The sequence below is a fragment of the Schistocerca serialis genome, chromosome 1, assembly GCF_023864345.2.
Source record: "Schistocerca serialis cubense isolate TAMUIC-IGC-003099 chromosome 1, iqSchSeri2.2, whole genome shotgun sequence".
Classification (NCBI taxonomy): Eukaryota; Metazoa; Arthropoda; class Insecta; order Orthoptera; family Acrididae; genus Schistocerca; species Schistocerca serialis.
In genome coordinates this window covers 992,786,585-992,812,861 of record NC_064638.1, presented here as the reverse complement: position 1 = coordinate 992,812,861, position 26,277 = coordinate 992,786,585, and the positions used below count along the sequence as shown (strand labels likewise).

The 26,277-nt window shown below is 37.7% G+C and overlaps 1 protein-coding gene across 4 annotated transcripts in view; it reads left to right on the top strand.

Moving 5' to 3' along the window:
* LOC126412986 (neurofilament heavy polypeptide-like) overlaps nt 1-23,740 on the top strand; it is an 86,364-nt gene extending 62,624 nt beyond the window's left edge. For 2 of the 4 annotated variants that reach the window (XM_050082881.1, XM_050082889.1), the window contains 8 exons: nt 4,455-4,733; nt 11,995-12,126; nt 17,415-17,648; nt 18,117-18,218; nt 18,298-18,430; nt 20,968-21,057; nt 22,004-22,254; nt 22,410-23,740. In XM_050082881.1, the coding sequence (XP_049938838.1) occupies nt 4,455-4,733; nt 11,995-12,126; nt 17,415-17,648; nt 18,117-18,218; nt 18,298-18,430; nt 20,968-21,057; nt 22,004-22,254; nt 22,410-22,949 (1,761 nt within the window). In that variant the 3' untranslated portion in view covers nt 22,950-23,740. The remainder of the gene's footprint in view (nt 1-4,454; nt 4,734-11,994; nt 12,127-17,414; nt 17,649-18,116; nt 18,219-18,297; nt 18,431-20,967; nt 21,058-22,003; nt 22,255-22,409) is intronic. The other 2 variants (XM_050082903.1, XM_050082896.1) reach the window with 2 other exon arrangements.
* The last annotated feature ends 2,537 nt before the right edge of the window (nt 23,741-26,277 follow it).

Here is a 26,277-nt window from a genome sequence, read left to right as displayed (position 1 = left end):
TATAAAAACAAACCCCACTTCCCTGACATAAAGTTGGCATTGAGTCCTGAGATATCATATACAAAATCCAAAATTTTAATGCTTATAAGTTATACATTAATTTATAGTTAGCTATTAACTAAAGAATGTCTTCACAGCTTTAATGAGTTATTGAAGCATGTGAAAACACTTTGTTAGAAAAAGACCTGTCTTCAGTGTTACTTCGCAGAATCTGAAGTTTGCAGTCAATGCTGACACCCATGGGCTCAGCAGGATGATGAACAGGGGAGTTTTGCAAGTGTGGTGTGTATTGTATATGATAACTCAGGTCAGAAAAGGTTCAGTTGTGTACATAATGAAGAAAAAATAAAACCTGGAGGTATATGGCACTAGGGGCTGAAGAGCTTATAGTCTTCCTGCTGTCCAAAACGATTTTTGTTGGTCAGGATTAGTCCAGTCAATTGAAGGAAAATTTTGTAGGAGTAGGAGGTGGTGGTGGTGGTGAATGCATTAAATACGAAAAATCAAGTGTGGTAGATTGGGGTTTAAAGGTCACTTCCATGTATAAAATTAAACTACATTAGATTTCCTACAAAAAGATCTTATTCATTTTTTCCTTTGGAAATACTACATTTAGCATTGCAGGGAATGGAAAAATCAGGGCACTAAGTGTTTCAATGTTATAAAATCAATGTGTGTTGTAAAATGAACTGTGTTAAGAACAAATTTTAAATGTATTCTAGTGTTTCCGACTTGGTGTGAGTGTGAATCTGTGTTACTTCTGTTTATTCCTCCAAACCACCTTCCACTTCTTTACGAGGTGACTTGGAATTAGCAGCCACTATTCGTTACTGGATAGCCGGCTGCTGGAAATCCTCTGGACTTCTTCTCTGTTGAATAACACTAGGTACAGGAATTTTTAGACTCTTTTCTACTTATGAAATAAGTTGACATACAAACTTTACTTTTCATCAGTTAATGATGTATTTGACTTTGATACACAATAAAACTCTTAATTTCAACATCAGTAATTAACTTCCGGTAAGTACCTCGTACAATCGAACTTCAGAAACAAATTGAATTACAGTTAAGAAAGTTGGCTTTGATAACATAACTTTTCTTAACATGACTCAGAAAATAGTCTTGCATATAGCAAGGCTACGTCAAGAGTTCTCAAGAGTTCTTTTTCAACTGTCTTTGTTTTAATAACAATAGTCAATGACCCAATAAGCGCAGTGCTGCATATAAGCTCCATGGTTCTTCCTTACACACACATCTGTAGATTGCCTGACAGCTTCTTGTCGGTGCTGTTTGTCCACCTTGTCTTTCTTCCTGCGACTGCGCACAAACATGAGTAGTGCAGTAGGTAGGATTCTACCATCCGACACTCATATCCAGAACATCGTGTGTTAGAGACGGTAGATAGAATTTATACAGAAATTCTCGAATCACTACAGTATGTACCACATCTGAGTGAAGCAGGTCTATTTTGAGGGATAAATTGCAATCAGCAAGTGTAATGGTTGAAAGGCAGGGGTGAAGATTAGAAGCATTTAGGAAAGGTAGGTCGCTGGATTGTTAGTCACGCTGTTCTTTCCTTCATAAGTCTGCAAAACGAAGCACGAACTGGCAGTTCCCCATTTTCTCGGGTGCACTGTCACAAATATGAACTACAGTGTGTTTCACAAAGGTACATCGACCCAGCCACAGCATGGTTTATGAATCACTGTTGTCACATTGTGCAGACATGTCCAGGGGTGTTCACTTTCCCCAAAGTGCCGTTACACTGCGTGGAATATAGATATGCATATAGACAGAATCTACAGAATTCTCTGCACGCTGTTCTGCAATTGTAGAGGGAAATGGATACTTAGTCATCCTGTATGGCAGCTGCGGCATTCTTCTGGGAAAGGCAACTTCTCCTGTGAGTGCTGTTCACTTTTTGATTTAAAGACTACACCTTCCTGTCCAGTTCTCTCTTGTGAGTGGATAAAATAACTCCACTGAGCTGGTATTAATAGATTGGAATTGCTTTCAGTGCAGTAGTGAGTACTTATTTGCTGCTGTTAAATGCTCTACTATGTAAAAAGAGCTAAACATTTAGCCGTTACTTGTCTGCTGTGCTGAAGACCCTGCACAAAGTGTAGCATGGTAATATGTATTTGATATGTCAATTTCATTGTCTCCATGATTTGTGGCTGGAATAATTTTCACAGCTTGAAGGTATAAACTGCACCACCCTAGCCCCAGTTCTCCAAATCTCTGAAGAGGCCTGAAGGCTTAAATTGACTCCTTCCATAACCGATGTAGGTCACTTAATTGTTAAGGAACTTCAGATATTTCCACAAAAATCAAGCAATGCATTACAGCAGGTTATTCCTCCTAGATTTTAACATGATGAGTCCTATTTAATCAGACATACCAACACTCACCTAGACAGATTCACAATGGGTGTGTGGCTTAACTCAGTGCAGTCCACTCAAGTGCCAAAAATTTATGAATGGAAGAGATTAATGGTGAGAGAAGTGCAGTAACTTTCTGATAACACAGTTAATCAGTTTTACAATGTGCCGTCAGTAGAGACAGCAGCAAGTTGCCACATTTATTAAAACAATCCTTCTCACCAACACCACGTTGGTCAAATTAAGCACTTCTCATCCATTGTTTAACAGAATAATTTTGTTTATTGGGTTACAGTTATAGATGAGTAACCGTAGATATTTCCATAGTTGCTCATGAATTCTTAGATCACTTCTATACTGATGTGAGAATGTTACAATATCTCTGTCTTTAAACGGACTGTCCGCCCACCTGTTTCTCATTGACTGTGTTGAACCAGCAGCTGACAACCTCTTTCATTCTCGTCATATGTCATCTTGAGTGTCAACATTGTAGCATGTAATTATGGCATTGGCCCCTATCAAGAGTTTTGCAGTCCCCTGCAGAAATTAATATTATTGTTGAGTGTTTGTTCAATTTTGACTAGAAATGGATTCAGTCACATTCCAGTTTAAACATGGCAGATGTTCCTAAAGACAGTGTACACAGTATAGATTCCCATTGTTGGCAGTGTGATGCAACATGTAGGGTGCAAGTCATGTGTAACAACAGTAAGTAGTACATAAATATAAGATCACAATCATGGTTCAGTTCAATTATTGAATTTCTGCTTGGCCTGTGATCTACTGATGTCGGCACTATCTCCATGATGTGTCCTGCCTCTGTAATTTTTCTCACAGCAGTATTACAGTTGTGGTGCACAACTTAATTATCTCACAACTATGTCAGTTTAATATGAATGAGTTCATTCATTAGATGTTTCATTATGGACCTATTTTCTTCGTCGCCCCTTAATGTCACTGTGTTATCAAGCTGATCAAATGCTGGTAACATCTTCACCCAATATTTTAATAGAACAACAGTGACTGTCTTACTCTTTTGTAACCCACTTACTAGATCATTACACACTCTCATAATCAAAATATTGATCTAGCTTCAGAACCAAGGAATGTCTTTTGAAGGATAACATTTCTGCCTTTGAATGAATGTTACCCTTACTGGAATAGCAGTTTTAATGTTGGTACGTAGTGTCCATACGTGTACGAGAAATTTAATTGCAAACATGTTCAAATACAATAGTTCGTAACATGATGGAATTGTGCTGTTTCCTCCCGTATTTCACACAATTATTTTTTAAGCATAGCAGTAGTTTGTTGTGTCTAGTTCATAGTTTCTCGTATATCCTGTGTGCACTGTCGCCATGAGTCAAGTGTCACATGATTGTTTGAGCATTCTCAATACTGTATTGAGCACTTTGACATATTGGGAAATCTTGAGTCCTTTTGAATATGAGTATCATTTGCCCAGTTGTGTCCTTTCATTTCTTCAAAATATATCTGCATGTGACCTCAATAGCAAAAGCTCTATAAATGTGAGACAACCCCTATATAATATATTAACCAGTATAAAAAGTTAAGCTCAGCAGCAATAGTTACGTGTGAGTATGATGATACTGTGTATTTTGAATTATGAATTTGGAAGAAAAACATTGTCTTATAATCAGGAAAATGTTAGTAGTAATTGAGGGTTCTGGTAGAATTGTTACTCGTAACAGTTAGTCTGGCAGCATTGTATTCAGAGTAAATGTACTCAAGGTACACCCTTGGCACTAAGTATGTTGTAACCTAAGTGCATAACGTGAGAGATGGAGCATGCACATATCTGCTGATCCAAGAGTCTGATAGCTGGATTTGTCATACTACAGTCCAAACTTTAATTTTTTATGTTGACAGGGGCACCATCCTCTCTCCAACATGTTTATCTACTTCAATTGTTCATTAATGTATTCAGTTATGCAACACCGTTGACAATGTTTTTATGCTGCATGGGTCCATATTTTGCTATTTTGTTACTACCTTTTGACATTGTATTGCACATCTGTATTCATTATCTTACATGAAATAACTAAATTTTAGAAGGCTGAAGAGCAAGAAGGCGAAGGGGAAGGAGAAGGTGGAGACGAGGAGGAAGACGACGAGGATGATGCTGAAGAGGAGTTAGAGGAAGGGGAGACACCTGACAAAAAGGAAAAGAAGACGAAAAAGGTTAAAAAAGAGGTTAAGAAAGAAACCAAAGATGAGGAACCGGAAGAAGGAGAAGAAGTTGAGGAAGAAGAGGAAGAAACAGAAGGTGGAGAAAAAACAGATAAGACTGAGAGTGAGAAGAAAGAAACTAAAAGTAATGGAGGAGTTCATGTGAGTATGGCACAGATAAATGCTAGAATGTAATATGCTTTCAATTATGTGTGTATCACACTATAATAAATTAAATATGCTGTAAAGTTTGCATTAATAGATTCCATGGCAGCAAAGAAACATGCTTAATCTTGGGTAAGAAAAAATTCATTTCCTTATATTTAAAAAATTCATTTCCTTACGTTTAAAAAATTCTACCCTGCAGCGCCCTGCTTCATGAGTGGAGGAGCGTGCATACACATGGTATTTTTTGTATTTATCAATGTAGTTGTTAATTACATAATTTGTTTGCACATAGTGATGGGTGATGCTGATACCCGTAAACCCCCAGTTTTCTAAAGAATCTAATTCCCATGTATCAGACAGCTTCAGATGTCTCATTACGTTTCAAATTAGGTTGTTGTTGTGGTCTTCAGTCCTGAGACTGGTTTGATGCAGCTCTCCATGCTACTCTATCCTGTGCAAGCTTTTTCATCTCCCAGTACCTACTGCAACCTACATCCTTCTGAATCTGCTTAGTGTAGTCATCTCTTGGTCTCCCTCTACGATTTTTACCCTCCACGCTGCCCTCCAATACTAAATTGGTGATCCCTTGATGCCTCAGAACATGTCCTACCAACCGATCCCTTCTTCTGGTCAAGTTGTGCCACAAGCTTCTCTTCTCCCCAATCCTATTCAATACTTCCTCATTAGTTATGTGATCTACCCATCTAATCTTCAGCATTCTTCTGTAGCACCACATTTCGAAAGCTTCTATTCTCTTCTCAAATTAGGTATTGTGTTAAATATTTGAGTTTAAGCACGCGGGTAAGTTTCGCAAAGTTTGAAATTTTGCACAAGCTTTGTTGGAAGTAGCTAAGTGCCCCCATTCTCAAATTCTGGCTTGATATATAGTCTGTTTGTTTGCGTGTCATCAGTTGTGCTGCCTCAAGATAAATGCAGTTTCTAATTGTAATACTTTTCATATTACATTTGCTGATAACCTCAGTGTTGAGTGCCCTTAATATCCTCCTTTCTAGTTTGTTAAACTTAGACATAATAGAAGATTACAGCTCTCAACGAGTAAATTGGCAGCAATTTAAATTTTTAAACTCGATAAAAATCAAATTTGCCCTCCACCACCACTTTCAAAGCCATTGTATATTTATGTGCAACTAGCACCAGGTTCTGTGACAGTGTTTTAATAGTATAGATGCCTGTTAAGAAGAAATGCCATTTGTCACTTAACCCTTTCACTGTCAGGCCTTTATATATCTGGGTGGCTCATGAATAGCTGGCCACACAAGTGGATTTCCACACTGGGCCAAAACTGCATTCCTTTTCTGCAGTTATCTGTAATGGATGGTGCCTGCTGATCTGAAGCCATTCGGGTCCCACTAATGTACAGCCCCTACCTGTCAGATCTAGTCTCACTGATCTCCCTGCAGGCCGTGTCTGTTTGTGTGTGGTGCTCATCAGCAGGCCAGAGGCCATGGGTAATGCATTTCAGGATTTGTAAATGTCTCACTGCAGTTTATAAACATTTCATTTGTTCTAGTACATTTTGGTACTTGCAAAGTAGTCTATATGTTGGAAAGTACAGACGATAATAAGAAATTTGTCAGTCGTTAACGGTTTGTGCATGTACTTGTAGATTTTTCGAAAGAAAAATCACAAAATACCTGTAAAATAATAGATATAACACAATGGGTAATAACTCGCAATAATGAAACATAGTAGAACCATCATTTTATTGCTGTCACCAACAGTGCTGGTTTACACAATTCTTCCCCTCCGTATACCCTTCTTTCAAGAGGCCTACATTTTTGTGAGGTCATTTCTGGAATCAGTGAAGGTATTTTAAATCTGTCTTGCAACTCCAAGGAAATCCATATTTTTGTCACCAAATATGTCTTGTTTTAGCGAAGTAAAATAATTGTGGTCTAAATAAACAACATATACCATTTGGCTTGCTTTTTTCATCTATAAACTGTTAATTACAAAAAATGTTGATGTTGCTCCTTAATATTTTCTCATACCAGTAAACGTCATCTGCTTGCAAGCTTTTGTTAGATATTCCCTTATTTGCACTATTGTTTCTTGTACCTTAGCTGCAAAGACAGATTGTCAACTTACGTCTTAACTTACCCTTGAGATGTCAAAATTTGTGAGGGAAAAATTCTAAAACTTACTAGGGAATTTCACATGGGGAAACTTGTGGCAACCCTGAACTGCCAGAATGTTGAATGCAAACATGCATGCATTATGTTGCACAAGTGCCGTATATCATTTTGTGGGATGGAGTTCCATGCCTGTTCTACTCCATTGATCATTAGAGGGGTAGTTACTACTGTTTGTGGCCGAGACTGGAATGATCAAGCAGGCCAAGGCATGTCCACACACTGTTGAGCATGATGGACTGCAGCATTGGTATGTGGGCCAGTGTTATCCTGTTGGAAAGCACCCTCTGGAATGCTGTTCATGAGTGGCAGCACAACAGGCAGAATCTCAACATTGACATGCAATTTTGCAGTCGTGGTGCATGGGATAACCATGATAGTGCTTCTACTGTCATATGAAATCGCACCTCAGACAATAATTCAAAAGTGTAGGTCCAATGTGTCTGGGCTCAGTGGAATGCATGCTACAGGGCACCTGTTTTAGAGCTGTCCTTGAAGTAACAGATATGTAACGGTTTGTTGTTACTGTGGTGCCAACTGTTGCTCAAATTGCTGCTGCAGAGAGCAGTATGATGTGCCACAGCCATACTCAAAACACGATGGTCTTCCCTCTCAGTAGTGTCATGTGGCCATCTGGAGCCCAGTGTTCTTGTGACCATACAGTCTTATGACCACTGCTGCCAGCAGGGCATGTACAGTGGCTACATTCCTACCAAGTCTGTCTGTGCAATATTGCAGAAGAAAATGTAGTTTCTTTTAGCCCTATTACATGACCTCATTCAGACTCTGAGGTGTTGATAATGGCATCTTGAGCACTCTATCTGTAGAGTAAGAATGTCTGTATTCTTAAGATGCCACTCTTAAGTGTAAAAAGTGCATTGTTTTACTGTCATTCATTGTTGTTCACTTGCTTCAGTGCACTGAATGGCATCATCTTCCACTTACGGCGGTATGCTTTCTCCATCTCGGAGCAGAAAGAAGAATATTAAACTGGATGAACAATGAATTTCATCTGAAAGGTCACAAGTTTAGTGAAACTAGTTCTGGTTTCAAAGACATTTTGTTGTGTGAACAATGAATCTGAAATATTAGATCATTTTGAACATTTTGTTACTCCAGAACTTGAGTCAAATTTATTTTGAGACAAACAGATATTTTCAGAATTTACTTTCTCACACAGATTCAGCAGTCATCTAGACAGGCTAGACAGCTCATCGAAAAGAACAGTGTCAAAATTGGGTTAAAAAACAAAATGGGGTTTCTTCTGTTGAATCTTTTAAGAAACTGACAGGCCCTGTTTCCCAGTTATTTCCACCCATACCTGGAGGAAAACAGAAGCCTCAGAGATATTGCTACATATGTTCTAAGCCTGAATTGGCTCCAAAAAGAAGAATAAGGTCCAAATATATTGTTCAGATTGCAGCATCGTTTTATGTATTTCCGAAAGTATCATACATTGAAGAAATTCTAAGTGATTGTTTTTTCAAAGCCGTAAAAATAAGTATTAAGAGTTATGTTTGGATGCCCCTAAGTTTCATTTAGTTAGAATTTTAAAAAATGAAAAAGAAAATCACGAGAAAGTCTGTTCCTGGCTGTGGACAGAGGTTTTCTGTCCACTTTCCCAACATCACAGTGAAAGGATTAAGTGCTTATCACATCCGTTGCTCATTGTCAGGTATGTTTTCTGTGAGTGTTTGACAAGGGGTAATAGTTGAATTGAAAATTATTAAAAGTAATTGGAAAGTTTTAGTTCAAATGGGGCCATTTTATAATTTTCTCCTTTTTTGTGTATTATTTGAAGTTTATGAAATTTACATATTATTAAAATCTCTCCCTAAAAGGAGTGCATCAGCATTTGATAGTACTAAAACTATTCTTAATCAGATAGTGTGAACACAGTGCTTTTAGGTGTGGTACTTTCGGAATTCATATGCTATTTCTTTTTACTGGCTTTAGGGAGCCAACTGTATCTGAAACCTACAGCTTCATGTGGATTTTCAACAATGATGCTAGCAAATAAATAAATTTTAAATGTTGATATATTAAAGTGACGTTATGAATCATTGTGAGAGGTGAAACCAGTCAGTCCCTGGTAATCACACCCTTTTTACTTGACTGGCACTTGCCCATTGAGCTATCGAATACTGATGGCTAAATGATTTGCAACAAAATTTATTGATCTCATTTTGTACATGTTTACTATTGATAAGTGTTCTCTTGACACCATGTGAACTGAGATAAGTATTTACGTTGCTTTTGTTATGTGTCATTTTTCACTGTTCTAATGTATGTGCTTACCTTTAAATGAACTGTAAACTTGAACATGTTGGTTGTAGTTTGAAATATAAACGTAAGAAGCCCAAAGCAAGTCTGTACTCTTAGACATGAGAATTATTTTCTACTGTTAATGAACCCAATATTATGTAACATATGGTTGGCTTGCTACTGCTACAGTCAGGCTCCCCACATTCTGTACTGAGTGCCACTTTGTCACAGCACTGGTGCTGAGATACTTCATTCTGGTCACTTTGAAATACTTCCATCCGATTTTAATAAAACTTTGCAGTAACAAATTTGAGGGTTGCACATCTTAGTCTAATATCTTTGCTCGATGAAGGACTGAATTTCTTTTTGTTCTTCATCATAGTTACTATGCTGCATCAAATTAAGTAAAGCTTCGCATGGAATATCAGAGTTTGCAAAGTTATAAGGCATTGTGTGAACTTCATATATGGTTGACTGTAGCTCATACATTGCTGTGTATGAAATGTAGATAAGATATCGAAATTTTAATTAAAATTGGTAGCGGAACGATTTCATTTCATTCCCGAGCTAGTGGGTTTTATATCTCATGGACAGTCGTGTGCAGCCCAATCTGTCCCTTTGCATCGGTAATTATGTGGTCCTAACAGTTGTCATATTTCATAAATACTTCGTTCCAGAGTTAGTGTGTTCTATATCTGGCGGACAGTAATTCGTGGCCTAGTCTGTCCTTGTGAATCGGTAATCATGTGATACTTCATTAATTCAGAGATACAGAAGTAACTCTAATGCAGCAGTGAGAGGGTTGGTGGAATGGGACACTTGAACATGCCAATAGCCCTCAAGGAAAACTGGGAGGTCAATTTGAAGTACTTCCTCTGCAGCAGGGGGTTGGTGGAGCACAATAATTTAACTAGTCCTTAGTGGTCAGAGAGATGGGTCCAAGAGACAATTGACAGTTGTAGTCAACACACTTCTATTTACAATTTCTGTTTGGTGTTACTTCCTAGCTATGGTGTTACTTCCTAGCTTAACAAATTTCTGTATCAAGGAAGTTTCTTGCATTCGACTGTTGAGAGATTCAGATTACAAGGAGTTAATTTAAAAAATTAAATTTGAATAAGACTAAAGTGCTCTTTGGTTGTTCAGATCATTGGAAGTTTGAATGAATGCTATTCTGTTGTGACTGTTGCTTATGTACAGAATGTACTGTAATTCCTTTGTCTAAGAATGGTCCATAAGGTGCTAATGAAAGAAATATGTCTTGAATATAGAAAGCTTAATTAAAAATGATAGGCATCTGTTGTGGTGACATTGTTGATATCTGGTATTACTTTTAACATTGGACAAACAGTTCATAATCATACTACGGAATATTTATCTTTTGTCATTGTCTTTCAAGATGAACATTGAAAGGATGACATTTGTAGGTTGTAATTGAGTGGAAAATGTGATTCATTACACATGATGGATGTAATCACATGGAACACATCATTCTCGGGAGATGACATACTAATACCATGTTATGCCAGATCTTGCCTTGAAAATGGCCCCAGTTCGGCAAGGAATGATGTCCAGAAATATCTTCAGGCATACCATATCAAGATCAAGCCACTCCTTGACGAATAGGTGCTGTAGGTAGCAAATGATGAGGATATTGATTGCTACATTTCACTGGCTGTTCCAAAGTGTCCCAGACCGCACTGTGGTCATGTGCAGGACCAAACATAAAAACTTTCTGCCACTCTGTCATGTCTCCATGTTGAGCCAACTGATTCCATACAACCAACTTGGCACATACACACAACTTGAACAACTTTATGGTATGATTTACATCAATGATGGAATGTTGTGTAACTGCCTGATAGCAATTTTACGCCATATACAGCACTACAACGTGACCAGTATGCTATATTGAGATTATTCTTCTTCTTCTTCCTTTATTTATTCCCCCCCCCCCCCCCCCCCCCCCCCCCCCCCGGTCATGTTAGAATTGTTGTCAAGATTGGAAATAAAATACTTGAGTTAGAAATCATTTGAAGACTTATGTTGCAGTAATCAGTTGGACAATATATTTTTCAGAAAGCATGTATTTCATTGCAATTTGCTATCATGTATCATCTCCTTTCCCGTCTCGTCACGTACCATTCCTCCCTTTCTTCATGGTGGATTCCCTGTTTTTAATGTTTGTTATTCAGCTAAATGGGATACTTCAGTCAACACGGCTTGTACTGTTGCATTGGATACCTCCAATCTTTTTTCTTCATTGGAATTTGAGATTACAGATTCAGTGTGTGTCATCAAATATTTGGAGATTACTGTTAAAATAACTTATTACAGTCCTAAGTTTCACACCATGAGCTCTCAAAAAGTGTCAGAAACAGTCGTCCTTTTTAGCACATTGACTGCCATAAGGTTGCTACTGTCCTTCTGGAAGTAATGTTAAGAATAGAAATGTTGTTTTAGGTAGTAAAATTCTTAGTAGCATAAATGAAACTGAAGGAAGCCATGTACACACATTGCCAGTTTTAAAGTACATTCCTAAAAGGATTAGTATATCGGCTGGAATTTAATGGCATATTTAAGTAGTTAAGGGTGCAGGTAAATTTAATATTCTTTACTTATTGATGTAGTTATCGAAAGTACACAGCAAATCGTACCACGTTATTACCAGATATCTGTACGTGTTTCACTGTTGGTAAGGTATTATAAGAGATACTTATATTATGAAAGTTAAAAACTATGAAGAGTGTTGGCTATTCCCGTTAGAATCCTTATACTGTTAGTGAGTTATAGTATTTACTTAATATTGGGCTGTTTACAGTGTTATTTAAATGCAGGTTACAATTAAGCAGGGTTCTGATGATCGAGCAGTGAGTGAAGAAGAGGGCCATCGCCGGACCAACTTCCTGTCAAGGCCTTTCATTCGGTTGACTTGCCCACACTGTTATTCGAGGTGCATAACATTCAAGGTAATAAGAACTTTTGTTATGAAATACACTTTAAGCCTTTGTCTTAAATTTGGATAGGTGCATCCACGAAATGCGTTTTTTTGTTCACCTTTGCGTGTACATTTGATCCTTCGCAGCGCAAAGAAATTATGCATTTTGTGCATGTTTGTTTTGTGGAAAATTGATGCAGTGCATAAAAGCACAGTGCTTCTTGGCTTTGTAGGAATTTTTAACATTATTTGCTAATAGTACAGCATTAGCAGCATGTTGATAGCATGTACATATATGTATTGGTGTGTCAGTGAGTCTTGTCAGTAAATCAGCACATCAGAATTCTGGACACTACATGCTTATTCTGCAAGCCTAGTTAAAAGTTTATCTTTGATATGACAGCAGGCGATGAAGTAGCCTCAAAATAAATATTAGGTTTGAGCATAAGTTCAAAGCATTTTTCTGTAAGTTTATTAAACACAACAGATACATATAAGACTACAGTCATTGATAACTCTCCTTCACTATTTACCAGTCTGCCAAAGCTGGGATAATTTCTCGATTGTGCGAATGTAGAAATCGCATGGTTTTGAGGTGAAAAATTCAAGAGCCATGTTCAAAGAGCATTTTCATCCAGAAAGTAAGTTCCTTGAAGGTTTTTCAATAGAGTGGAAAAGACGAAAATCTGATAGCACAAGATCAGGTGAATAAGGTAGGTACAGAATGACTTCCCCTACCCAACTCCTGTATAGTGTTTTTTGTCGGTCCAGCAGAATTCAGGCGGGTGTTACTGTGGAGTAGCATCACTTCATGCAGTCTTACTGGACAGGGTTCTTGATTTTTGCCTGCAAGAGCTCTGTTGACAGTCGCCGCTGGAAGGTGGTTTTGCTTAAGAGACTGCGCATTGGGCATAGCCCTTTCACACATGGCTTCATCCTCCGGGTGAAGGATCCACCTTCCTGTGAAGTTTGTGGCATGCTGCTTTCAGTTCAGCATATTGTGGCTCTGTGTCCTGTGTACTGATAATAGGGCAGCCCTCATTCTCGCTGGAGATCTGCACACGGTCCTCGTAGATACTGATACCAGTGTTCAGAGAGTGGTGAAATTTTGTGAACTATCAGGCCTCATCCCTAAACTGATGGGGAAGGGCGGCAGACTTTCGTATGGTATAAACTGCTCTGCATGTGGGGACAGCCTTTGTCCCCACCCATGAGATTTCATGTTGACTTTTCGTCCGGGTGCTGATGACCGTGATGTCGAGTGCCCCCTGAACCAACTCAAGATCGTCATCATCATCGTCATCTGTTGAAGTAAGTGTCAGTAGTGATGGTTGCACCCCGGGGAACAATTCACAGTACACAATATTTAGACTGAACCATTCCGTTCTTCTCTGTTAGCATAGGGACACCATTTCTCATTATTTGTAACAATATGGGATAGGAATGGTCGGTGTTGTTCACGAGCCAGTTGATCATGAACAAGCAGAGTTGCACATACGGCCTCCCAATGAAGTGACTTCTGTGATTCTGGCTTAAAGCACACGGTATACCCTTACACCTAATTTTTGAACCTTACCCATTGCATGCAAATGTCACAAGACAGTGGAATAATCACAGTTCATCACATTTGCCAGCTCTTTAGTATTCTGATGTGGATCATTGTGGGTTCATATGTTTAAATGTTCATCAGACCCCGAAGGTCTACCTGTATGTAGAGTCATTAATATCAAAACAAGTCTCCTTCAAGTGAGAAAACCATTTTCTTCCCTGCTCTGTCAAATGGCATTATTCCCATACACGGTACAAATGTTGCTTTGCTGCTGTCAACTGTTGGTTGAACCCAATGAATGTCAGAAATGTTCATAATTCTCCACTTGACATGTCATTTTCTAGCGTCCACTATCCCAAATGACAATATAACAATATGTGAACTCAAATAGCAACAGTAAACCACAAATAAAAATTGACAGTCCATAAATAAACCCATAGCAACTGGAATACCATCATGCGAAACAAAAACGCTTTGAACGTATGCACCAATTTAATAATTTTTTGTGTAATAAACTGTAAAATATAACATAAATTTAATTTTAAATGAACGTTTTGACATTGAAATGTGTGAAAGTGACAAAATGTTACAGACAGTTCCACTGTTTATTACCCTAAAGAGTTCAGAGATTTTTATAATTTCGTGACAACTGGCGAAGAGTGTCTAAGCCAATAAGTTTTTCTATTATTTTTATATATTTGAAAATAAACTTTAATTTCATTGTATGATAAATATAACACGACATTGAATTCATGGTCACTAATAATCTCTTGTCTAATTTGCAAATTTTAGGATTAATTAAAGAAAGTTTTTTTCTTAAATATGAAATTAGTTCCTTAAACTTGGGCATAGGAAATTTTCGAGGTAAGTTCCTTTATCAGTTGTTTTCTACGTGACCTTGTTTTGCTTAGAGATGTGCATTATTGATTTCCATGTTGTTGTTGTTGTTGTTGTTGTTGTGGTCTTCACTCCTGAGACTGGTTTGATGCAGCTCTCCATGCTACTCTATCCTGTCCATGCTTCATCGCCCAGTACCTACTGCAGCCTACATCCTTCTGAATCTGCTTAGTGTATTCATCTCTTGGTCTCCCTCTACGATTTTTACCCTCCATGCTGCCCTCCAATGCTAAATTGGGTGATCCCTTGGTGCCTCAGAACATGTCCTACCAACCGATCTTTTCTTCTTGTCCAGTTGTGCAACAAGCTCCTCTTCTCCCCAATTTTATTCAATACCTCCTCATTAGTTATGTGATCGACCCATATAATCTTCAGCATTCTTCTGTAGCACCACATTTTGAAAGCTTCTATTCTCTTCCTGTCTAAACTATTTATCGTCCATGATTCACTTCCATACATGGCTACAGTCCATACAAATAGTTTCAGAAATGAATTCCTGACATTTAAATCTATACTCGATGTTAACAAATTTTTCTACTTCAGAAACGCTTTCCTTGCCATTGCCAGTCTACATTTTATATCTTCTCTACTTCGACCATCATCAGTTATTTTGCTCCGCAAATAGCAAAACTCCTTTACTGCTTTAAGTGTGTCATTTCCTAATCTAATACCCTCAGCATCACCCGGCTTAACTCGACTACATTCCATTATCCTCGTTTTGCTTTTGTTGATGTTCATCTTATATCCTCCTTTCAAGACACTGTCCATTCCGTTCAACTGCTCTTCCAAGTCCTTTGCTGTCTCTGACAGAATTACAATGTCATTGGTGAACCTCAAAGTTTTTATTTCTTCTCCATGGATTTTAATACCTACTCGGAATTTTTCTTTGGTTTCCTTTACTGCTTGCTCAATATACAGATTGAATAACATTGGGGAGAGGCTCCACCCCTGTCTCACTCCCTTCCCAACCACTGCTTCCCTTCCATGCCCCTCGACTCTCATAACTGCCATCTGATTTCTGTACAAATTGTAAATAGCCTTTCGCTCCCTGTATTTCACCCCTGCCACCTTCAGAATTTGAAAGAGAGTATTCCAGTCAACATTGTCAAAAGCTTTCTCTAAGTCTACAAATACTAGAAACGTAGGTTTGCCTTTCCTTAATCTTTCTTTAAGATAAGTCGTAGGGTCAGTATTGCCTCACGTGTTCCAACATTTCTACGGAATCCAAACTGATCTTCCCCAACGTCGGCTTCTACCAGTTTTTCCATTCGTCTGTAAAGAATTTGCGTTAGTACTTTGCAGCTGTGACTTATTAAACTGATAGTTCGGTAATTTTCAAATCTGTCAACATCTGCTTTCTTTGGGATTGGAATTATTATATTCTTCTTGAAGTCTGAGGGTATTTCGCCTGTCTCACACATCTTGCTCGCCAGATGGTAGAGCTTTGTCAGGACTGGCTGTCCCAAGGCCGTCAGTAGTTCTAATGGAATGTTGTCTGCTTCCGGGGCCTTGTTTCGACTTAGGTCTTTCAGTGCCCTGTCACTCTCTTCACGCAATATCATATCTCCCATTTCATCTTCATCTACATCCTCTTCAATTTCCATAATATTGCCCTGAAGTACATCGCCCTTGTATAGACCCTCTATATACTCCTTCCACCTTTCTGCTTTCCCTTCTTTGCTTAGAACTGGGTTTCCGTCTGATCTCTTGATATTCATACAAGTGGCTCTCTTATCTCCAAAGGTCTCTGTAATTTTCCTGTAGGCAGTATCTATCTTACCCCTAGTGAGATAAGCCTCTACGTCCTTACATTTGTCCTCTAGCCATCCCTGCTTAGCCATTTTGCACTTCCTGTCGATATCATTTTTGAGACGTTTGTATTCCTTTTTGCCTGCTTCATTTACTGCATTTTTATATTTTTCTACTAGCCCTCATCTTTTTACCTACTTGATCCTCTGCTGCCTTCACTATTTCATCCCTCAAATCTACCCATTCTTCTTCTATTGTATTTCTTTCCCCCATTCCTGTCAATTGTTCCCTTATGCTCTCCCTGAAACCCTGTACAACCTCTGGTTCTTTCAGTTTATCTAGGTACAATCTCCTTAAATTCCCACCTTTTTGCAGTTCCTTCAGTTTTAATCTACAGTTCATAACCAATAGATTGTGGTCAGAGTCCACATCTGCCCCTGGAAATGTCTTAAAATTTAAAACCTGGTTCCTAAATCTGTCTTACCATTATATAATCTATCTGATACCTTTTAGTATCTCCAGGGTTCTTCCATGTATACAACCACAAAGATATTGCTGTGACTCTTTGATTGCAAGCTTATTGAGGCCACTTCTGGATGTTATAGTGCATATGCATTCGTTATGTAGTTTCTACCAATTTAAGATTTCCAGTTTCTGTTTCCGTATGTCTGCATTAGCTTACAAGAAAAGAATATCTGTCTGTGTATGTATAAAATGTAATAGCAATTAGCATTTTTTTGAGATTCCAGATGGTTCTTATGTTCAGTAGCAATTAAACAAGCAAAAATATTACTAATTACACTTCTTTTGTCTAGTTAAAAATCTGACATTGTGTTTACAAGGGTGTTCTCATCCTTAAATTTTTGATTGGCAAGTCGTTTTTTAGACAGTTGGTACAAATACATTACATCTGACCAGTTTAGAATAAATTGAGCTAAAGTATGGGCTGTGTGAAAATCAGTCTGATAAAATAAAACGTAAGTGCACTGTGATATAATGCATACTGAACTATGAAAAATTCATTTTTATTACTGGTTTTGATATTTGTGACAATGTGTTAACTTCTGTTTTCAAGTACGTAACAAAAAGTTCATAAGTTACTGAGATGTTTCTTCTCGTCGCAGGAGTATGCATTGCATCTGTACTCATCAAAACATGGTAATGCAATGCGTAAGCAGGCTTTGAAACATAAACAGACTCTTGCCCGCATGCGTTTGTCGCAGCGCCAGAAACAACGCATTATTGAAGAAAATGAAGAACTGAAAGGCACTTTGTCATCAAGAAACAATTTTTGCCCAATTTGTAAGTTGTATTACAGACAACTTAAAACAAAACACCAAGTGTCAGAAGCACACCGTGTGAGTACTATTTTCAGATTAACTATGTAATTTATTAGACACCACTCCCCCCTCTCCCTCCCCTGCACATTCCACTCACCCACCCCCAGTGGCTTAAAATTTTACTGTTTCAAAATAATTCATACTGCAAGTCACTACCAAGTCAAATTTCTCACTGACTACCTGGACTGCTGTCATGAGTAAATACAAAATGTTAGTCACAATCCTAGGTGGGTTGGTATAAGTGGTTCTCAGACGTGATGTAGATACAAACTGTCGTACTCATCATGTTCTGTACGAGCAAACAAAAACTCTCCCACCCCAATCCCAGAAAAAATTAATAGCTCTCCTCTTCCTGATGGTGTTGTGTATTTATTAGCAGATAAAAATATTTTGCCTTGAGCAAAAGTCTATCTGTAGCTGACCCACAGTTTAGATGTATTTGCAGGTTTGTTGGAAGCTTGTTCTGAAAATTTATTTATCCTACAGGCTATGAGGAAGTTTTTGATGCCATATTGCAGCACTTGCCGAATGGGTTTCAAATCTCCCATGATGTATGAAAATCACATATGTTCACTGGATCATATCAAGGTATTTGGAAATATTTTTTTCTTACATAAATTTAATTTTGTTCTAAATTGCATTTTTAACCTCTTGCCTCTCCAAACAGAGAAAGGCACTCCTAGATGAAAGAATGAGGGCTCGTCGTTCAAGAAGTAATGAGCCAAGTGGAGGTGAAGAGGAAGAGAAGGAAGTAAACATGGATAAATTCATGATCTTGGATTCTGTGGGTACAGTTGATGGTAAGACAGTACTATTTCTAAATGCTTAACTGTGCATCTTGTTGCGCAAGCTTTTATGCCTGGAGTTACACTGATGGCTAAATATATCGTAGAATTCAGTTACTGCTTACAAGTATGTGTTAATTCATGCAGTCCCAACATCCACTATGAGTGTTACTAACATCTTGTGCTCAACGTTTCCAGAAGTGTTCTTAAAGACATTGCGCGTATTTGGGGAAGAATGTTACTAATGATATGATAATGTAAATATGGTAAATAGGTGGTAAATTCTCGTAACTTATCTGACAAATTCACTGGAAGTTAATGAGAAAGATGTTCATAGTCATCACTTAACCCTTTGAGCAATGACTTATTAAAACTGAGGTGAAATTATGTGTTACTTACAGAATGTAGCGTTATTTCTTAATTTTAATGTGTCATTAAGCCACAAACTGTTGGTCCCGGTATGAAACCACTGCAGTGATACCAACTTTAGTAGAGTTGCACACAAAAACTGACACCTTTTTATTCATCGCAGATGAATGTTTTTAATTCTGTCAACTATGTATTAAACAGAAGTATTATTGCAAAGTAAACAGAACTAAGAATAAAATATCAAAAGTAGAATCCATTATGTTAAGATTATACTTCATTTTAAATATCTAAAAAGTCTTATCACTTCATGTTCAGTACTATCAAATGAAAACACAACAGTGGAAAGCACACTCTTCCTTTCACCTTACATAGTCCAACTTTGCATATAGAACATTTCCATTTTCTTTGTTTGGGATTTTATTATTATTATTATTATTATTATTATTATTATTACTATTAATTTTTTTTTACTATGACTTGCTCATCCTCAAAGAGGTGGTGGAATATACACGCCAATAAGCTGTGTAGTTACCTCACACATGAAGGATTTTGCTGATATCTTCGCCAACTTACTGTAAATGAAAGGTTACATCTGTTTAAAATAGAAAATGGCACTTACCAAATGATCCTAGCTTCTATTGAAATAGTTTCCTTGGCTATCTGTTCACGATTGTCAATGTTTCTGAAAGTCTTTAAAGCATATAGGGAAATTTTCAGCTGCACTATTTATAAGCTCATTACTCACAGCCTGTTGGATGTCTGCAATATCTTGAGGAAGCTTTTGTTTCAGGCACTATTTTACACGCAGAAACAAGAAAAAATTGCACAGTGAGAGGTGGTGGATCTAAGATGGCAGTAACAGCATGTCTGGCCAGATTCTTGGTAAAGCAGAATGGGATGTTGCATTATCATGCAGTGAGAGCAAGTCCTTAGAATGGCACAAGTTAGGGAGGCGACATCAGAACTACTTGTCGCAAATGTTTTAAGACTTCAGTGTAAACAAGTTCGGTTCACTGTTTGGCCTGGAGGAACACGCTAATGGTAAACTAATCCTTTACCATTAAAGAATGTGATCAACATTCTTTGTTCTTAAAGGTTGACATTTGACTTTTTTTGAGCTGTTGATCCAGGGCTCTGCCATTCGCTACTTCGACCCTTCATGAGAGGGTCATACTGGTAGCATAAATTTTCATCTCCAGCAATAATTATGACATGAATGAGGAGTTACATCAGGCTCCATCCTACAGTTCAGCAGAAAGTCATCTTTCCTCTTTCTCGTTGTCAGTGTTTTAGGAACAAGTTTTGCATTATTTTCCATTCTCTAAATCTTCGCATAAAATCTTATGACACATTTTACGATTCAAATTAATTTGTTCTGATATCGTACGCACAGTTACACGATGACCACCTTGCAATAACTGCCTTACATTCTTCATGTTTGCAGCAGTATGTGCTGTAGATAGACATCCAGATCTGGGATTGTCTTCCACTGAATCTCTACCCTCACAAAACCTTTTGGACCACTCGAAAACAAGACTTCCTGAAAGTGCCTCACCTGCAATTTCTTCCTTAACCATTGTGTTCCTGAGTGTAACACAAAACTTAATATTCACTCTCTACTCCCAATTGGCATCTGTTGTTGTTGTTGTTGTAACTAATGCGCTACGAACCCAAACAGTGTGTTGCTAAGCACAGCCCTGCCACCTAGTGAGTTGATGTGGAAACATGGCCAAGGAAATGTTGAGGGCACATGCATACAAGGTAACATGAAGACATTTGTCCTTTTTTAGTTTTGCAGACTCAGGAATTAAAAATATCTATCCTGGAGTTTTGCTGGAAAAGGAGTACTTAATATTAGCTAAAATGTAGAAACTGTCACAGTTGCTGATGATGTAAATTATCATTGGAAGGAAAAAACCTGAATTGGAACACTATAACCTCTCCCTCAACTCCCATTTGTTTCAAGAACCACTGCATCTGCCTGGAGCTCATAGTTCCTTTCTTGTTGCAAGATGTTGCACAGATTAATATTTTTGTACTAGTTAAGTCAGAAACCACAATTTCAATAGGCACAAAGTGAAAATACTTTGGTGGTCTCTTTATGAAACTACTTAGGCTGAAAGGGCTAGTACAGTGTGTGTTCGTGCTTTCCAATTGAGTTCATTGTGTTGTTTCTTTGACAGATAGTGGCGATGAAGAGTCAGAAGGTGAGGGGAAGTCAAAGGAAAATAAAGATGGTGAAGAGAAGAAATCGAAAACAAAAATTTGTTTAGGTAAGGCCAGTTGTAAGCATAAGTAATTCTGTGTTTGTTTTCATAAATGTTATTGTATGTATTTTAGTTTCTAAAAGTAATTATTAAATATTTCACCAAAAAATTCTTTTAGAATGCATAAGATGTTAATGTAACATTTCATGTGACACTTCAATACTGCATAGAAATTTCCACTACCATATGTGGACAAACAAATGTAGGCCTTCTGAATCTGATTTTAAATGATGAAGAATGAAGTATGATTCAGTCACAATTAAGGATTAACTGTACAGGCAAAATGGCAATAGTGGTATTAACGTTTTGTGACTGATCTTGTGGCACAATTTTGAAACTGCTGCATGTATCCTAAGGTTTGGCAGTATCTATAATTAGTCAGTTTTTGCTTTATGTCTCAAGAAAACATGTATGAATGACTCATTTTTGTATAACATATCTAAGTTAACCACTTCAAAGAGCTGTGATTAAACAATGGATGCATTAATTTTATGTAGAATAATTCTCTAAAAAATTACCTCTCATCATATTGTATAGTTTGTACGGAATGGAATACTCTCAAAAAGTAATTAAATGTTTATGAATAACTTAAGTCAGGAAAGATTATGCGAGGAGAATGAATTTGTCACGTGTCACTTGTTCCTTGTGAGTCACTGGTAACATCCAGTCATCAAGTCGTCACATTGGATCGGCAATAATAAAGAACTTTCTTGCATCAATTGATGTTGATGGTTGTTTGTGCCTTCTCACTGTTGTACATACTTTTGCACAATTCATATTTGTAACTGCACAGTTCAGTGGAGAGAGTGTATTAAGTTATTTATAGAACCAGCGTATTGTCTGCTTCTTTAAATAGGTAGTCTACTTATGACTATTAAAATTACCATGCATGTTGTAATTTAAAGAAAGTGGCACATTCGGTGTAAAGTATTTTGGGTTTTGTCTTTTACAGGTGCAGAGTACGTTAAGAAAGTAGAAGTTTATTTTTGCGATTTGTGTCGTCTTTATCTGCCACGGTTTGATAATCCAGAAAGAGAACTTTCAATTCATTGTCGCACACGCACACACTTACAGCGCTATGTGCGTTACCGCGATGATAGGGCTCTCAGAAAAGAAGCAGAGAGAATTCATCGCAAGGAAATGGCTAAAGAAAATGCAGAAAAAGATTCTTCCAAAGATGAAGAAAAGGGAGAATCAAATGAGGTTGGTGGATCTGAATTGATCAGTTAATTAAAGTACATTAGATTGTATGTTGCTCCTTGTAATTTTAGTTTCCACTTGAAAACTAGTGACTGATAATTAATATTCTATAGTTGAAATTTACTTGCTTGTGTGCTCATTGAAATTTTTAAATGCAGAATGAGGATGACAAGGATGCTACTGAGAATAAGGATGATTCTACCAAGGATGGAGATGGGTCTGGAAAGAAAGAAAATGAGGAAGGTGATGCTTCGCATGATGAATCTAGAGCAGCAGATCTTTCTTTCGAAAACAATGCTGAGTGTCGCATGGATGGAGAAAATGTTGACGTTGATTTGGATCAAGATTTGGAAGCTGGAATGGATGACAAACTTTGGGCTGATGTTGATAAAGATTTAGGAGACTTACTTAGAGAAGTAGAACCTGGAAATAAGTCTTCTGATGAAGATGAAGATTCTAGAGCAGAGGGTGGCAGATACGACAGATTTCGCTATAGTGAAAAGGGTAATGCGACAGCTAACCCATCAGATTCAGAAGTAGTTGAATCTACCACAAAAACTGCTGCAGAGGCAGAAGATGAGCCAATGGCAGAGGGTGATGGTGATGAGAAAAAGTCTTCAGATGGTAAAACTGAAGGAGAAAGTACAGTGAAGAAAGGCGGTAATACAACTCCAACACCTTCAACAACTGTTGATTAAACGCATTTTAAAAAATTTTTCAAGATTTTCATTAGACATTTCCATGTATAGGTTAGAAGTTAATTTGAAATAGGTGTAGAAACTATATATATATGTATCTCTAACTATATAAACAACACAGAAAATGTGTGCACATATGATCTGCAGCTCCCCTATGAAGAATTGCTTAGAAAAATACATAATTAGTGTCACTTGCAATCAAAGTCAATCTTTTACATACATTTTTGTTGCAGCAGTGTGTTCTCCTTGAAAACTTTGTCAAAACACAATTACAATGCTTGTATGTGGACGTATAGATATGTGATGGTGTTCGTTTCCTGGCTTTATAGAACACATTTGCGTTAACACACGAAGCTGTAATGTGTTGTATTGTTGTAAACATCTCAGATCCACAGTGGATGAAATGAGTTCCATTAAGTCATCCATAAATTGTTTCTCTCATCCCTTTGCTTTCTTCGCATATATTTTAGGCTATGAAAAGGAATGTATGCCAGATATCATAATGACTTACTGTTGCATACATATATCTTACAAATTAAAAACAAAGGAATGTTGTAAGTTGGTGTTTAAAAATGTACATGCTGAGCTCTTGACTGAATAAGGGTATTTGTGTTCTGTGATCATCTAGCTATTTTAACGTAGTTATTCATGTATGGACCTGTTAGAAATTTGTAGTTATTCTATATAATACCTGAAGGAAGTTGTAGACAAAACCAATTGTTGATAGACTTTCAGGCAATATCAAATGTATTTCATGTATGTCTATGGTAAATAAATTTTAGTTATTCTTACATCAATTTGATTCTGAATGTAAACCATTCGTTACTAATATATTGGGATAATCATTGCACATCAGTCAGCTTTAGACATACATTTTGTTTTGATAGCAGCTTGAAAGTTGAGAGGAGCAATAGTACACGTGATAATCTAGAGGAGATCTCTATGTAGTGTCCTCTTTTACTAATCAAAATGCCCTTGGTCCCAGGTTCAAACCCACCAATGCTTAATTTTGAATAATCATCAGCAGTGGCAACCAAAGGTTTCTGGCAAAAGTTATGTTCTGCCAGTGGCCTTGTCAAAGAGGGTGGAGGAGTGGTTGGACGTTCAGGGCAGCTTTGCCCTTGGGTTGGGCATAAAACCTGTATAAGTGAAGGAAATTAAATGTACAGTACCATGTTCATACAATAATTTGTGATGATGAATTTCATCTGTTTATAAAAAAAATCACAGACTTGTAACAGCAAATGAAAACTCACCAAAAATTGAAATTGGTATCTTGGTACATTTGATACAGCTATTTTATTACATGTTGTGACTCCAAATTACACTTCAGAATGTCTGTTTTTGAGAGATCTTTCTTTTTGTGTTCACAGAGAAGAAAGCAAAAAGTGAAGAGCGTACAGTGAGCTCTGGTGTATACAGCAAACAAGCTCATTTTATGTGTGATAAAAGCCCCTTTTATACGAGTGACTTCCTTGTCTCAATTGATTACTGTCATTTTATTTCCGTATAGTGTCTCATCTGTTTTGAATGGTCATTTTCATTTACATAACAGTGCCAAAATTGCTAGTGTTTTGAAAGATGTCTGCTGTTGATTATAGAATCTGAAATGGTGAAAGTTAGATTGGGGATTATCCGTTTTAAGGAAAAATCACAATATAACAAAAAATATAGGTGAAAGCAGTGACAATAGAGCTTATTAATGACAGAAGCAGAATTCACAGTGGAAGTTCTTGTCAAACTGTTCACACCCTTGAGAACTGAAAGAATAGGAAGTGTCATCCAAACATTGCAGAACACATACAAGAAAATACAGGGTTATTACAAATGATTGAAGCGATTTCACAGCTCTACAATAACTTTATTATTTGAGATATTTTCACAATGCTTTGCACACACATACAAAAACTCAAAAAGTTTTTTTAGGCATTCACAAATGTTCGATATGTGCCCCTTTAGTGATTCGGCAGACATCAAGCCGATAATAAAGTTCCTCCCACACTCGGCATAGCATGTCCCCATCAATGAGTTCGAAAGTATCGTTGATGCGAGCTCGGAGTTCTGGCACGTTTCTTGGTAGAGGAGGTTTAAACACTGAATCTTTCACATAACCCCACAGAAAGAAATCGCATGGGGTTAAGTCGGGAGAGCGTGGAGGCCATGACATGAATTGCTGATCATGATCTCCACCACGACCGATCCATCGGTTTTCCAATCTCCTGTTTAAGAAATGCTGAACATCATGATTGAATTGCGGTGGAGCACCATCCTGTTGAAAGATGAAGTCGGCGCTGTCGGTCTCCAGTTGTGGCATGAGCCAATTTTCCAGCATGTCCAGATACACGTGTCCTGTAACCATTTTCGCAGAAGAAAAAGGGGCCGTAAACTTTAAACCGTGAGATTGCACAAAACACGTTAACTTTTGTTGAATTGTGAATTTGCTGCACGAATGCGTGAGGATTCTCTACCGCCCAGATGCGCTCATTGTGCCTGTTCACTTCACCATTAAGAAAAAATGTTGCTTCATTGCTGAAAACAAGTTTCGCACTGAACACATCCTCTTCCATGAGCTGTTGCAACCGCGCCGAAAATTCAAAGCGTTTGACTTTGTCATCGGGTGTCAGGGCTTGTAGCAATTGTAAACGGTAAGGCTTCTGCTTTAGCCTTTTCTGTAAGATTTTCCAAACCGTCGGCTGTGGTACATTTAGCTCCCAGCTTGCTTCATTCGTTGACTTCTGCGGGCTACGCGTGAAACATGCCCGCACGCTTTCAACCGTTTCTTCGCTCTCTGCAGGCCGACCCGTTGATTTCCCCTTACACAGGCATCCAGAAGCTTTAAACTGCGCATACCATCGCCGAATGGAGTTAGCAGTTGGTGGATCTTTGTTGAACTTCGTCCTGAAGTGTCGTTGCACTGTTATGACTGACTGATGTGAGTGCATTTCAAGCACGACATACGCTTTCTCGGCTCCTGTCGCCATTTTGTCTCACTGCGCTCTCGAGCGCTCTGGCGGCAGAAATCTGAAGTGCCGCTTCAGTCAAACAAAACTTTATGAGTTTTTTTACATATCTGTAGTGTGTCGTGACCATATGTCAATGAATGGAGCTACAGTGAATTTATGAAATCACTTCAATCATTTGTAATAGCCCTGTACATGCTTGCAAACCTGTCACAGTATGTAGAGTGCGGTTTTTTAAAAAAGTTTCACTGCTGAAATAATTTTCAGTAAATGGTTTATCTATTCACATTCTGTCTAAACAGGGTCGGTTCATTCTCTGTAAAATGTAAATACAGGGCTATTACAAATGATTGAAGCGATTTCATAAA